This window comes from Bolinopsis microptera, chromosome 11 (assembly GCF_026151205.1).
Source record: "Bolinopsis microptera isolate Bmic1 chromosome 11, MBARI_Bmic_1.0, whole genome shotgun sequence".
In the NCBI taxonomy this organism is placed as follows: domain Eukaryota; kingdom Metazoa; phylum Ctenophora; class Tentaculata; order Lobata; family Bolinopsidae; genus Bolinopsis; species Bolinopsis microptera.
In genome coordinates this window covers 9,486,110-9,499,556 of record NC_087082.1, presented here as the reverse complement: position 1 = coordinate 9,499,556, position 13,447 = coordinate 9,486,110, and the positions used below count along the sequence as shown (strand labels likewise).

The 13,447-nt window shown below is 37.7% G+C and overlaps 2 protein-coding genes across 3 annotated transcripts in view; both read left to right on the top strand.

Moving 5' to 3' along the window:
* The window catches only part of LOC134823549 (uncharacterized), a 67,883-nt gene extending 57,419 nt beyond the window's left edge, over window positions 1–10,464 (top strand). The window contains exons 1-8 of one of the 2 annotated variants that reach the window (XM_063835070.1): window positions 6,321–6,383; window positions 6,535–7,461; window positions 7,678–7,884; window positions 8,523–8,671; window positions 8,805–9,006; window positions 9,253–9,390; window positions 9,538–9,762; window positions 10,017–10,464. In XM_063835070.1, the coding sequence (XP_063691140.1) occupies window positions 7,134–7,461; window positions 7,678–7,884; window positions 8,523–8,671; window positions 8,805–9,006; window positions 9,253–9,390; window positions 9,538–9,762; window positions 10,017–10,186 (1,419 nt within the window). In that variant the 5' untranslated portion in view covers window positions 6,321–6,383; window positions 6,535–7,133 and the 3' untranslated portion in view covers window positions 10,187–10,464. Of the gene's footprint in view, window positions 1–6,320; window positions 6,384–6,534; window positions 7,462–7,677; window positions 7,885–8,522; window positions 8,672–8,804; window positions 9,007–9,252; window positions 9,391–9,537; window positions 9,763–10,016 lie in introns of those variants that run through there. The other variant, XM_063835071.1, reaches the window with a different exon arrangement.
* Window positions 1–13,447, top strand: part of LOC134823548 (SNW domain-containing protein 1-like) — a 92,356-nt gene that overhangs the window by 74,624 nt on the left and 4,285 nt on the right. Inside the window, exons 2-4 of the mRNA XM_063835068.1 lie at window positions 10,616–10,876; window positions 10,986–11,059; window positions 13,244–13,364. Of these exons, the coding sequence (XP_063691138.1) occupies window positions 10,628–10,876; window positions 10,986–11,059; window positions 13,244–13,364 (444 nt within the window). The 5' untranslated portion in view covers window positions 10,616–10,627. The remainder of the gene's footprint in view (window positions 1–10,615; window positions 10,877–10,985; window positions 11,060–13,243; window positions 13,365–13,447) is intronic.

Here is a 13,447-nt window from a genome sequence, read left to right as displayed (position 1 = left end):
TCGGCGTATGCAGATCGGCGAGATGCGAAGGATTGACATCGTGAATCAATGGAGCCCTCTGTACAGCTTTAGTATTGTATCGTATTATAGTGCCTTTTTTATAGCACACTAAAATGAAGATTTATTGAAGGGTAACCGTATATGATATGAATTATTTTGAAAGGCTCCTAGTAATCACGGCACACCGATTTCTCGAATATCCGGCCGAATCTAAGTCCAAGTCCTAAGTTCATTCGGACGAAATGATCCCCGGGACGCCTCGGCGGATACTCACAAATAGTTGATGCACCTTTTCCAAATAACCGCCACTTTGGTTAATTTGCTGTGAGGTGTCAGCTACATGGGTTTGGGGTCCACCTTATAAAAAAAGAAAAAGGGACAATTGGAGCACCAAGGTAGTTTGATCTCTTCTCAGCATCTATCATCTAATAATTTTTCATTTATTAATATAATCTCTACTTTATGTATTTAATAAGTTATCTTTTAAATGACAATTATGTCAAAGCTTGTTTATTTTTTAATGACGAAGGCTGTGAAGTGTTCACAACTTACTAAAAATTATAGAATCCATGTACGTATACAAACTCAATTAAATCAAGTGATGCAATTGGCAGAGCACAATCAAATTTTTAGTGTTGCAATTGGCAGAGCACAATACATATTATTATAAAAAAACAGGATCTTACCGACAAAAATGATACTTAAAAATACCTTAATGCGGTAAACTGTACCCTTGAAAAAGATTTTCCCAACATCTGTTGCATGCAGCTATATCTTTAATTTCGTTCAATTCATACAAGTTGTCCATTTGCAAACTTCTACTATTTAAATCACTTCTTAAAACCGATAACAAGTTCATTCTAGGTCTCCCCAATCTTCCAATGAATAAATTATCTGATTCAATAGCAAATGAGAGAGCCGTTTGGGCTGGGGTGTTCTCCATACTCCTGAGAATGTGTCCAAACATTTTCCACCGCTGGTGTTCAATACGCTTGGATAACTTTTCAACTTTGCACCTTTCATACAATGCTTTGTTGCTTATCATACCTTTAGGCCATTTGATGTTTAAAATGGACCTGAGGTGTCTACGATGGAGTGTGTCCATTTTCTCCATGGTTGCTTTCTTAGGACTCCAACTATTTGAGTTGTAAATCAATACAGATACAACTTGAGCATCGTATAACCTCAGCTTTCTTTCAAGGGATATTTTCTTACCAGAAAGCCAAACTTTTTCAAAGTTCTTAAAAGCAATCTCAGCTAGGATTCTTCTTCTTTGAATGTCCTTCTCAGTACACAGTAAGGAACCTAGTGACTTGTTACTTCTCCATGGTTCGTTATTAGCTAATGGCTGACCGTTTGTATCTTTATCAGATTTTGTCGCTAGGTAGAAGGTACTGAATTCAGTTTTACTTTCATTTACTTGGAGGTTCCAGTCCCAGTGACATAAAGTGAGGAATCTAAGAATCTAATTCCTAGCCATATTAATTTCCATAGCCACGCCGACTAATTTTTGTCAACAAAATTATTAAATCAACTTTAAAATAGTCGCTCTTGGTTGTTACACACTGTAACGCCGCGCACTGTACTTTAATTCTATATTTATCCGAGAAGATGTTCGAATCGAGCGCAAATGCCAGATTCCTGCAGATTCCTAGTTCTTGTGCTTAACTTGCGCGTTACCAAATAATCCAAGATATTCCTGTCAGGATCCAAGATTTTCCTACTACCAGTATGGTAGTATGGACTGTTTGGTAGTATGGTAGTATGGTAGTTGCAGGAACGCGCGAAGCCCTATATGTAAATATTACAAAAGCGTACATGGAATCGTAGCCTAGTTGGTTGATCCGTCGGTACTACATTAGCAGATCGCGAGTTCGAGACCCGGAAAGGAATTCTTTCACAATCTCTTGGCAATTATGAATAACTATACTAATGAATTAATAACTATACTAATGAATAACTAAACCTCTGTAATATACCTAGCAAAGTAAAATGAAATCGTTATCCGGCCGCGGAGCGGCCGAAAAATTTATGGTAGTCGTTTTAAAAATATATGGTAGCCGTTTTTTCTTTCCAGACTGGATTCCTAGTCCCTTTTTAAATTTATGTCACTGGGGTTCCAGTCTTTGAGAATCTCCTTCACTGTAGGAAGGAAAATTCTCAGTTTCTCGATGTCCTCGTCAGCAAAGTCACAATCGTCTGAATATTCCCACTCAGTTGGAAAACCTAGTTCTGATACTGGTGGGTTTGGTCTCCCAGATACAGCTCTGAGGTGGTGTAAGGCTGCTGCAAGAATAAGTGTGAATAGCTTTCCAGATAAACTGTCACCTTGAAAGGCTCCGAGTAAACTTTCAAACTCTTCCGACAGTGAGGAGTTAACACGAACTCTAAGGAGAGTATTCGATAGAAGGTATTGAACTAAACGAATGTCGTCCTCCGAACAACCAGCATCTTTCAAAACATTGATGATAGTGTCCCTTTTCACGGTATCAAAAGCTCTACTCATATCAATACCCATTTTGCTAAATGTCCATTTCTTCCTCATTACAACAGATATGAGCATTCTCTGAGCCCACACAATGTCAGAGCAGCTCCTACCTCTCTTGTAAGCACTCTGCCATGGCATGGTGTAGTTGTCAATTCTACTCTCAACCCGTTTTAAGGCAATTTGAGTGAGCATCTTCCTCGATCCGTTTAACAGTGTAAGTGGTCTAAGGCTTGTGAGGGGACCCTTAGGTTTACCGGGCTTCTGTAGAGGAGTCACAATACCTTGTCCTATCGAACTTATGTATTTGTTCCCACTAAATGACTCGTTGATTGCCTCAGCATACTTCTCAAAAGTGATTGGATGGGCGTACTTTATCCGCTCATTCTGGAGATTATCTGGACCACTGGCACGGTTTGATTTGAGTTTACTTGCAGCAAGTTTAACTTCAACTGGTGTGATGGGGTTATCAAGTGGTTTTGGATCGCAGGTAAAAGGTTGCAGGCCAGCTTCAACTCCTTCTGTTAGTTGTTTTTCGAAGAAAGATTTCGCTGTGTTTGCTTTCCCTAAATCAGTACCAATAGGGTTGTTGTTGATATCATTGACCACTATGTTACCCGACTTTCTTATTCCAGCTAAAGATCTTGAAGCTTCAAACATCTTTCTAGCATCGTCAGTGTTATTTATTTCTTCCGCTAGAGCATCAGCCTTCATGTTATTTATTTGCACAAGTCTCTTAGAAATGCTATTCTGAATCTTTCTAACTTCTCTCCTATCTCCACTAACATCACTACCATTTGGGGCTGATTTGATCTTCAGAGTCTGATCACACTTTTTAGCAACTAATGAAGCTACTGTTAGATCACTGGAGAAATTTTGTTTAGAGGATTTCCCTTTCAGTGGTATAGTTTCTTCAGCACACGCATGTATGTCACTAAAAAGTTCATTCATTTTCTCATTTGGGTCATCTGGATAAGTTTTACCCGATAATCTTTCAGCAATCGCACTTTGATATTTCTGTCTGAGTTCTTTATCACTGTAGAGAGTTGAACAGTCAAACTGAGTGCTATCTGATTTTTTGGTTTTGTGAATGAGAACATGATTTTTCAGCGTTAATCGAGTTACAACAGGTTTGTGATCAGATCGTACAATACATGGCTAACAATAATATTTTTAAAATTTTAAAATTTTAAACAAAACACATGATCTACTCCATTATCATAGGGGCAGGGATGAGGTTGTATGAGAATTCTGATAGATGAATCTCACGTTTGGTGTCCACCTTCTTTCCTCGGTACCCTCGTAAAGCAATAAGAGTTGTTCTCAACATTGCATATCTTATTCTTGTTCTGAGTTCTCACATGTCTTACTACATCGCAGTATGTCTCATTCCTTTTTCTTGCTATGAGGTCTGCTACTCTTCACAGTTCTGACGATGAAGAAATTAGGAAGAATGTCTAAAACTAGTGATGATGTTTATGTCATAATTCTTAATCTAATCTAATCTAATCTAATGATTCCAAGTTAATCAATCACAACTATTGCCTTTGCAATAGTTGAGATTTTTGTCTATAATTGGAAGCTTGTAATATATAATACACTGCTTCTATGCATTCCCCATGGTCGACACGTCCAATTGAATGGATATCTATTGCTGAGCAGGGGCCTTTCCAAAGGATCGCGAATCATGGGATAATTTTTGTTGTACCCTTAGATGGATCAGTGGCGTAACGTTGCCTGTTAGCACCCCCCCCCCCCCCCCCCCCCCCCGCTGAAAAAGCGCCCCTCCTCCCCTTTTGTCGCCCCTCCCTGAAATTGAACAAATTAGATGATTTCAAAGGATACACTGCACCGGTAAAATCTCTAAAAAAGTGTGTTTCTAGAGCAAAACGTAGTTTTGCTAACTTACCATAGTTAAGTTTTTCAAATTGTCCCACATTCAAACGACAATTTGGTGCCCCTCTAATTAAGATTGCGCCCCCCCCCCCCCCCCCCCCCCTGCAGCAGGGTCGGCAGGGCCCTTGGCCTTCATTATGTCACTGAGATGGATGTCACTGTATTTTGCCTTCTGGCCACAATAGGCTGGATGTAGGTGTGACTAGTGCTAATCTTCATGAACTCTGTATTGTTAAGTAACTTCTAAATGATTTTAACACAATTTACTTCCTCATAGCTTCATGGATAACCTTTCTGAGTTAGCCAATTCACTGCCAACATCCAACAAAGAAATCAATGACCAGAGATTGTACAGACCCAATTCAACTTCAAACTCACATCGAGGAAACTCTCATCTTTCACGAGGTGGATTTCCTAACCAACGTGGTCCTGGGCGAGGGAGAAGTAGATCTGTTGGTCGTGGACATGTAGCAAACAACAGTTCTGGTAATAATAGTCCTGGAAATGAGGGATCTTGGGGAAATAGTATAAAAAACAATAACAGTTCAGATTTAAGCAGAAGATTCACATTTAAGGAAACAAACAGTTCCTCTCACAACAGTTCTGCTCCTAAAAATAACGCAGAGGAGCAGCTGAAGGGAGCCAACAATAGAAATCACAACAATAAGCCTAAAATAAAGAACACTGTTGATTTTAAACCTGATCATACTCCAGCTGAAATGAGGGTGTTAGTTGCAAATGGCAGTAGTCAGAAGAAATATCACAGAGAGATTACATCCAGAGATGTCATTGTTGTGAGTGACCTATTTTGCAAATCAGAAGATAAAACTATATATCAAAACTTATTGAAGGAAGTTGAGGGCAATAAGCATCATGAGTGGAAATTGTGGCATGGTGACAACCATTTGATAGCTGACGATCGCACCAGAAGAAATCAGTCTTACCCTACTTTTGATAAGATAATTAACACAATTAAAGAGTATTTCAGTATGGATGTTCATGCCACAAGATTTAATTGGTTCAGAGACACTAAAGATTGGAAGCCCTATCATCATGATGCTGCAGCAATCAAACCAGAGAAGGCAGCAGTTCAAAATATAACAGTTGCAGTCTCATTTGGTACTGAACGTGAGATCGCATTTCAGCATGCCAAGTCAGGATCTACTGTCTCATTTCCACTCCCTAATGGCACTCTCTACACATTTTCAAACGATGTTAACGTTATATGGCGACATGGAGTACCGCAAGTGACTCCTGAAAAACAAATCAATGAAGGGAGGATTAGCATTGTTGCATGGGGTTGGGTTCATGGAGTTATTAACATCGGGACAACTGGTAAAATGGTTGGGTCCTGAGTAACTGTTTTGAAATCTCTTCTTAATTGTATTTAGTTTGGTGGTTTCAACACTCAACAGTATGAAATTATTACAGTGTACATCCTGAATTTATTTTGTTCTAAATTAAATATTCATTTATGCTCATCCAAACAGTAAGATGACTGTGTTATTTTTAATGATAATATCTGACTTATACTCAGTGTATAATTTGAATTGTGCTGAAGTATTTTATGTTTTATCCAGGATTAACACAGTGTAAATAATGCCGCACAAAGTCGCGAACTTTGACCAGAAAAGTAGGAATTAAGATTTTAACATGAATTGTGGTTATATGGCTTATACTGTATACAATATACATCTATGTCTGAAACAGTTGATTGAGTTATTACATACTGTATATTTTGTTTATTGTTATCGAACTGCTTTCCTTAAACTCATCCAATTCTGTTTTCTGTTTCTTTAATCCTTTTAGATGCTTCCAAGTTCCACAAACTTATTGCAAAAACTTGATTTTGTGAATGATTTTTTTTGATAAAAATAATGTTTTCACTATCATACTATTGTCCAGAATTATAAATTAACAACAACATTGTTACATCAACAGGTAATTGAAATGAATATTGCCTCTCGAGCTCTACTGCGACCTACTGCTAGACTCGTGAAAAGTAAGTAAATATCTTGTTAAATTTGGTTTTATTCTGAATAAGAATATTTTGTCGATTTTTAGTCTAATATTGATGGCAAATCAAGACATTTTGTATCATAATGCTTAAAAATTTATAATTTATTTTACTTATTTAACCTAACATTTTTTAGGTCATGTGGTTCAGGTGAGAAATGCTGGAGGTGGTGATAACTTCCAAAATTGGGCCGAGGTCCGAAAAGTAATGGACATTTCATGGGCATGGAAAGATGTCATGCAGCGTTCTGTGTGGATGGCTTTCTTTGCTGTTATGGGCGGCTATGGTGTCTACATGGCATCTGAACCAAAATTCAACTTTAGATACTCTAAACTTAAGTGATTCAGAGAATGACAGTGCCACCTAGTGAGACTTCATGATCTGTCAGTGAGCTGATTTTATAGGATTAATAATGCATTGTTGTAAAGTGCATATCTAGTTCAAGCCTTGAATAGTGGAATATACCAATTGTTCCAACTATCTAAATTATTAAAATCTGATATCGAATTGGTCTTATCATGACTCTAAATTATTAATTAAGGTTCTCAATTTCCATAATTACTATACTTAGTAAGACTATTTTGTCCCGAGTTCCCTAACTTGAACTGGTTTAGAATTAATCTGATAGTTATTACTTAGTATCATGATATTATCATGATTGTGAAACTCTTTGTAAATATTTATTACACATTTTCTTGTTTGAATTTACTCTTCTCAAAATGATCTGAAATTCTAATGATTCTTTGTGATAATATTATCATATTTATTTGTAATTTTGTTATCACCCTGATTTCCGTTCTTACGTCTACCTCAAACAGCTCCGCTCATGTTGAAGGTAACATGTCGATATGTCTGAGAGCATCACAATCTAATGTACCCAGAAAGTTCATCCAATCCTTCCTGAGAAACGGTGGTTCCGAGGTCAGACTATTTCACAGAACAAGTCATGTGACAAGGTTGTGTCACGTGACCAGTGTAGCGAGACTACACCAGTGTAGAAATGGGGATATATCACTCTCAGTCAGGACTGTTGATCAGAGTAACCGCTGTGTTGATATCTTCGGTATGGAATTAATCATATCCACTAAAACATTATGCCCTTGAAATATATAATATCGTTTTTGGTATGATTTTATCAAAGCGTTTTATAACTGCTACAATTTAGTTATTTCTTTATTTTATCACTCATTGACATTATATTATGTGTCACCACCCTGGCCCTGGCCATGATTAAGTTAAACATTTTTTCAAATTGTTCAACACACAAACATCACCCTAGGACTAAACATACCTGCACGACACCTAAGCACTCGAACCCGAGCTAACCCTGAGCAGATAGCACTAGCTCAACAGTACCTGGAACAACATGGCAAGAAGAACAGGAAGTTTAGAGACTGGATGATGATTACTATATCCATCTTGTTGCTGATGTTTGGTGTGTCCGCTGCTTCTGTCCCTCTCTACAAAGTATTCTGCAGTGCTACTGGTTAGTTGATTCGGGGAGAATAACCTACAAAATGAGAATCTATCGTATTTCTTAAAATATTGATAGGTTCCATTTGAAATCTTGCTGGATTGTATTAAACAAATTGTTATAATCTAGGTGTGGACACAAATTCGGCCTATTACGATTAGACATTTTTTTAATGACTTGATTACCCACTTATCAAGTAATGACTGTGATATGTCAATCTCATATTACTTGATAATTCACTTAATCAAGTAATTTGACCATAAAATTATGCAGATTACCATTCTGCCTTTATCTTCGTAGCAGTGCAATTATTTCAAAAATCACACACTTGAGTCTGTATGCCTTCTGCATTTGCTAGTCTGTTGTTTTAGAGGTGTATAGTACTATATAGTATCGTATTAGTATTCCTGTAGTATTCTTGGCCCTAACGTTAACCACAAGATAAAACCTTATGTTGTAATAGTGTGCAAGAGCGAGATAACAAAATATAATTATAACATTCCGATACCAAATGTTATCTTATTATACAATATACATGCTACAAGAGAAACGCCATCTTCTAGGAGAAGTGTGAGGAGTGAGGACTCCCCGGACTACATTAAACTAATTCCCTCTGTAATTCCATATCTAACATTCCGATCTGTCTGCAGGGTACGGAGGTACCACAAAGAAGCACAGTGAGGAGGACAACGCGAAGGTGAAGACAATGTTACCGGTCGACTGGAGACCAGTTACTGTTACCTTTACCTCTACTGTTAATCCTGGTCTGGATTGGGAGTTTACCCCTGTACAGAACTCGGTGGGTTCATGCTATAAATTTAATCTATATTTTCCACGGCTGCTTCAAGATTGTTTCTAAAACCATTTAAATGATCGTAGCAGGATATGCTGGATAGAAAAAGATATACAATTACATTCCACAAATATTGCAGGTGTCCCTGGTCCCTGGAGAGACATGCTTGGCATTCTTCACTGCTAAAAACAACTCCGCCCGCGTAATAACCGGTATCTCGACCTACAACGTGACCCCGTTTGAAGCGGGAGCTTACTTCAACAAGATACAGTGCTTCTGTTTCGATGAGCAGACTTTGAATCCTGGCGAGGAATTGGATATGCCTGTCTTCTTTTATATCGGTTAGTAGTATGGAAGACAGCTATTAGTTAGTATAAGTTATTGAATTGCTTCAGTTATTGGGCATTTTATAGATTGCTCTCTGCTCGTAATATTTGTAAACAGTGTTGAGCTTTCAGATGTACTGTTTAATATTCAATATTCATTGCATCCCACATTTAATAGAGATTATGTTATATGGCTTTCCTTCAATTTACATAAATGTTATTCCATAATATTGTTAAATTACAGTTTGAACCTTGTTTCAGATCCAGAGTTTGTGTTAGACCCTGACCTAATCAGGAACAGGTGTCACGACGTACAACTCCACTACACCTTCTTTGATACTGATCAGGAACACAGCAGGTTCCAGCAACTTAGCAAGGATATCACTGCTTTCTTCAACGGTTTGTGTGCTTTGTTGTTCGAGAACCTTCCATGGAAATTTTTAAAAAACTGTACAATAATTATATAACTCGAAACAATCTATAATGTTTCTTATTTAGCTTAATTTCCATACCGCATATAATAGATCCCAACTATACCCAACCCAGGAGAACGTATGACTCCAGCTGAGTTCAACATCCCTGAATCTGACGAAATCGTAATAATAAACGACGAGGTGTACAAAACAATACTGCGTAAAGGCTACGAGAAAGAGTTTGTAGAACCTGGCACTACCGTGGTGTGTCACGTGACTGGGTTTCTGCCTGATGAGGAGGATAAGGTCTTCTGGAGCACGAAGGGAGGGAACCCTTTCACTTACAAAGCTGGAATTGGTTAGTGTGGATACGATGCCACTTTGATGCGATTATAAACACAGTTATTACACCGGACTAACATTATATACTACATAATATATGTATGGTTGGTATTTGCTTATTTGGTATTGTTTAAATATCATTATCATGAAACAAATTGCTTCTCCCACCAAAATTGCTTGTTTCAATTGCAATGTAGTATTGTAATAATGTAGCATTAAAAAAACACAAATAGCTATTAATATTGACCATTTTAACCGAAGTCTCTTCAGGCACCGTTATAGATGGGTGGGACGAGGGAGTGGAGGGTATGAGCGAGGGTGAGATATCTAAAATATACATGTCCTCCAACAAGGGATACGGCAAGATCGGGAACAGAAGTTGGAATATTCCTGGACACACAAACATTGCTTTTGAGATTGAAATCCTTGCTGTTAGATGATAGTTTATGATGTGACGATCTACATTTTTACTTTTGGAGTTGACCCTCTTAAGAATATGATTCTGTTGATATTAGTAATGATGGAGTAGTAAGATCATACGTAAATCAAGGCCCTCTATAACTCTGCAATTGCTTAGTGTTTACAGACATACACAATCTATACCGACCCTCTCAGACGAGCAACTGTTATTATTATTTACATCAAACCACTATTTTATGGAATTCTGAAGCATAAAAATTGATTGAATAAATTTGGTTTATTTATTGTTTAGTTTGTAGTTGATCGTTTTACTGCAAAAGTTCTTGCCAATTATAAAACTTACTTGGACTGTTTTCTTTACACAAGTTGTGTATCTCAAAGTCTCAATATCAACAAATAAAGCTTTATAACATCACACAATTAGATAACATCTAACCACCCTCCCCTAGAACTAGGTAATAATGTCCATTAAAGCCTGGTTACCAGCCCCCAGTCTCCCTGTAGAGAACAGAGTAAAACCTGCCCGTCCTGACATCAAAACAATAGCCACATCAGGCCCCCCTCCGTATGGAGCACGTGAGGGGTGGGCCCCCCGTACCCCATCTGACTTTGGAGATGGGGGCGCCTTCCCTGAGATCCACTTTTCGCAGTATCCTCTGAATATGGGGCTGGAGGATAGAGACAGTAACACTAAAGTTATTGCTATGCAGGTTAGTTTTAGTGAAGTGATACTACTGTTTTGAATCTCGTAAACATTAGTTTTCATCCCTAACTATAATTGTGTACTGTTATTTATCAGCTAGCTGGTATCATTTCCAGGTTGATGCTCAAGGAAAAGTAAAGTACGATGCTCTAGTAAGACAGGGGCACGGCAAAGACCGAATAATTTACAGGTACATAATTTTCTTTGCCTTCTACTCTTTTATAATCTACTCGAGACCACCTACTCCACGATGGCATCTTGTACAATACAATAAAATGCTCGTTTATCACAGTGCTCGTTAGAGTGGTTCATTTTACCAAAAGTTGTTCAAATAATTAGAAATCATATCTTATTAGTTGCTCTATAGGGTCAGGAACGACCAAAAATTTTTTTTTGACTCTAGTGTTCCGGATATGGTCCGCACATGCCACGCCCATTTTTATAGCGTTTCTTATACAGGTAAAATTGTCTAAATCGTCAATTTAGTCATGAAGGAGTATGGAAGGAGTTCTGAATGTGTGCTCCTCTAATATAAACAGTAGAAAATGGTTAACTTTAGTCGAGGTCTCAGGTCTCTACAATGTCGGGAAGTTCCTGCAGGAGTTTGCGCATTGCGCTGAAGCGCGGGATTCACTGCGCCAAAAGTGAAGGTCGTAGAGACATGAGACCTTGACTAAAGTTAACCATTTCATACCATTACTATAGGAGTATGACACTTACCTGTTAAAATATTTCATCTTTAACTGATATCAATTTAGTTTAACACTGTTAGCTTTTAAATAGGAAATAATTTACTTCACACCAAACTAACACACAATATGAGAGTATACAAAAAGGAGGCTTTCTTGGAGACTACCTGGACCGAGCATCAAAATAGTACACATTGCTGCAGTCATTGTCGAGACTCAAAAATGAGAGGGTCTAGTTGTGGGATTATACTGGATAACAGATATGATGAGTGGTAACATCCTACAAAAGAATGTTAACTTACTAAGTAATTTTCCTCTTAGCGAATCCTACGAGAACTTAACTAAGTTCCTCCTAGTCCTAAGCATTATCTTGTTTCAGAGGGACTGAGTCACTTTAAAAGATGAAGCCAAACAAGAGATTCATCTGTTCCGTTCATAGCCGATAGTTGTGAAGAAGGCATTTGAACTCTGTAATTTGTAAGCAAATTTTTTCGATATTTATAGTTATTTACTGACCTTGACGAATCAGCAAGATATCACTGGACCTCGTTAGTCGTTAGTCATGTTATGCTGATCCAGTTAGTTACGAGCTATCAAGTAATCATTCGATCTCATTAATACTGATCCTATCAATGACGAGCTATGAAGTAATCAGTGGATCTCGTCAATACTCATCCTGTCAGTGACGAGTTATGAAGAAATCAACGAAGACCTCATTAATTTCCTTGTTCCACGAAGATATTCAATTCCTCTGGTAACCAAACCCCTTCTGGCCTACTGCTGAACATATGAAGATTCGAAAACCAAGTCTACCTAAATCTGAACTTTCTGACTGCGTTGGAGAATGGAGAACAATCGAGAAATGATAACCAGTCCCAGGATATAATCAAAGTTCAATTTGGAATCTTTTTGTATTTCTTTATGCTGTGTGTAAGTTTGGTGTGAAGCATTATTTCCTATTTAAAAGCTAACAGTGTTAAACTAAATTGATATCAGTTAAAGATGAAATATTTTAACAGGTAAAATTCATATAATTGACGATTAAGTGATATAGGAATGTGTTCAGGACTCTGAAAGTGTCATACTCTTATAGTAATGGTATGAAATGGTTAACTTTAGTCAAGGTCTCATGTCTCTACGACCTTCACTTTTGGCGCAGTGAATCCCGCGCTTCAGCGCAATGCGCAAACTCCTGCAGGAACTTCCCGACATTGTAGAGACCTGAGACCTCGACTAAAGTTAACCATTTTCTACTGTTTATATTAGAGGAGCACACATTCAGAACTCCTTCCATACTCCTTCATGACTAAATTGACGATTTAGACAATTTTACCTGTATAAGAAACGCTATAAAAATGGGCGTGGCATGTGCGGACCATATCCGGAACACTAGAGTCAAAAAAAATGTTTTGGTCGTTCCTGACCCTATAGAGCAACTAATAAGATATGATTTCTAATTATTTGAACAACTTTTGGTAAAATGAACCACTCTAGTGCTCGTGATAGTACACGGCAGAAGTTGTGTTAATTAATAACAGAGTCAGAAGATGGTTGTACAGTGTACAGCACTGTATTTAACTGCCATTACAGACTCTGTTAAAGCGTACAAACGTGATCGCACGATCTTTGATCTTGATCGTTTATAAGATCAGCAGTTTTTTACCATACAAATTTATTTTTTACAGTAAACCGACGGATCTGCTTCCCAAGACAGAGGGTGCTGATCTAGATAAGCCTGATGAAGATGAAGTGAAGAAATCTACTGATGATACTAGAGACGCTCTCGAGAAACTAATCAATGCTAAGGTATGGATATTGGAGATATAACGTTGCTGACAGTAAACACTAAACAGAATTCAATGGAGCTGAACGGGCAGATGAAATACAGT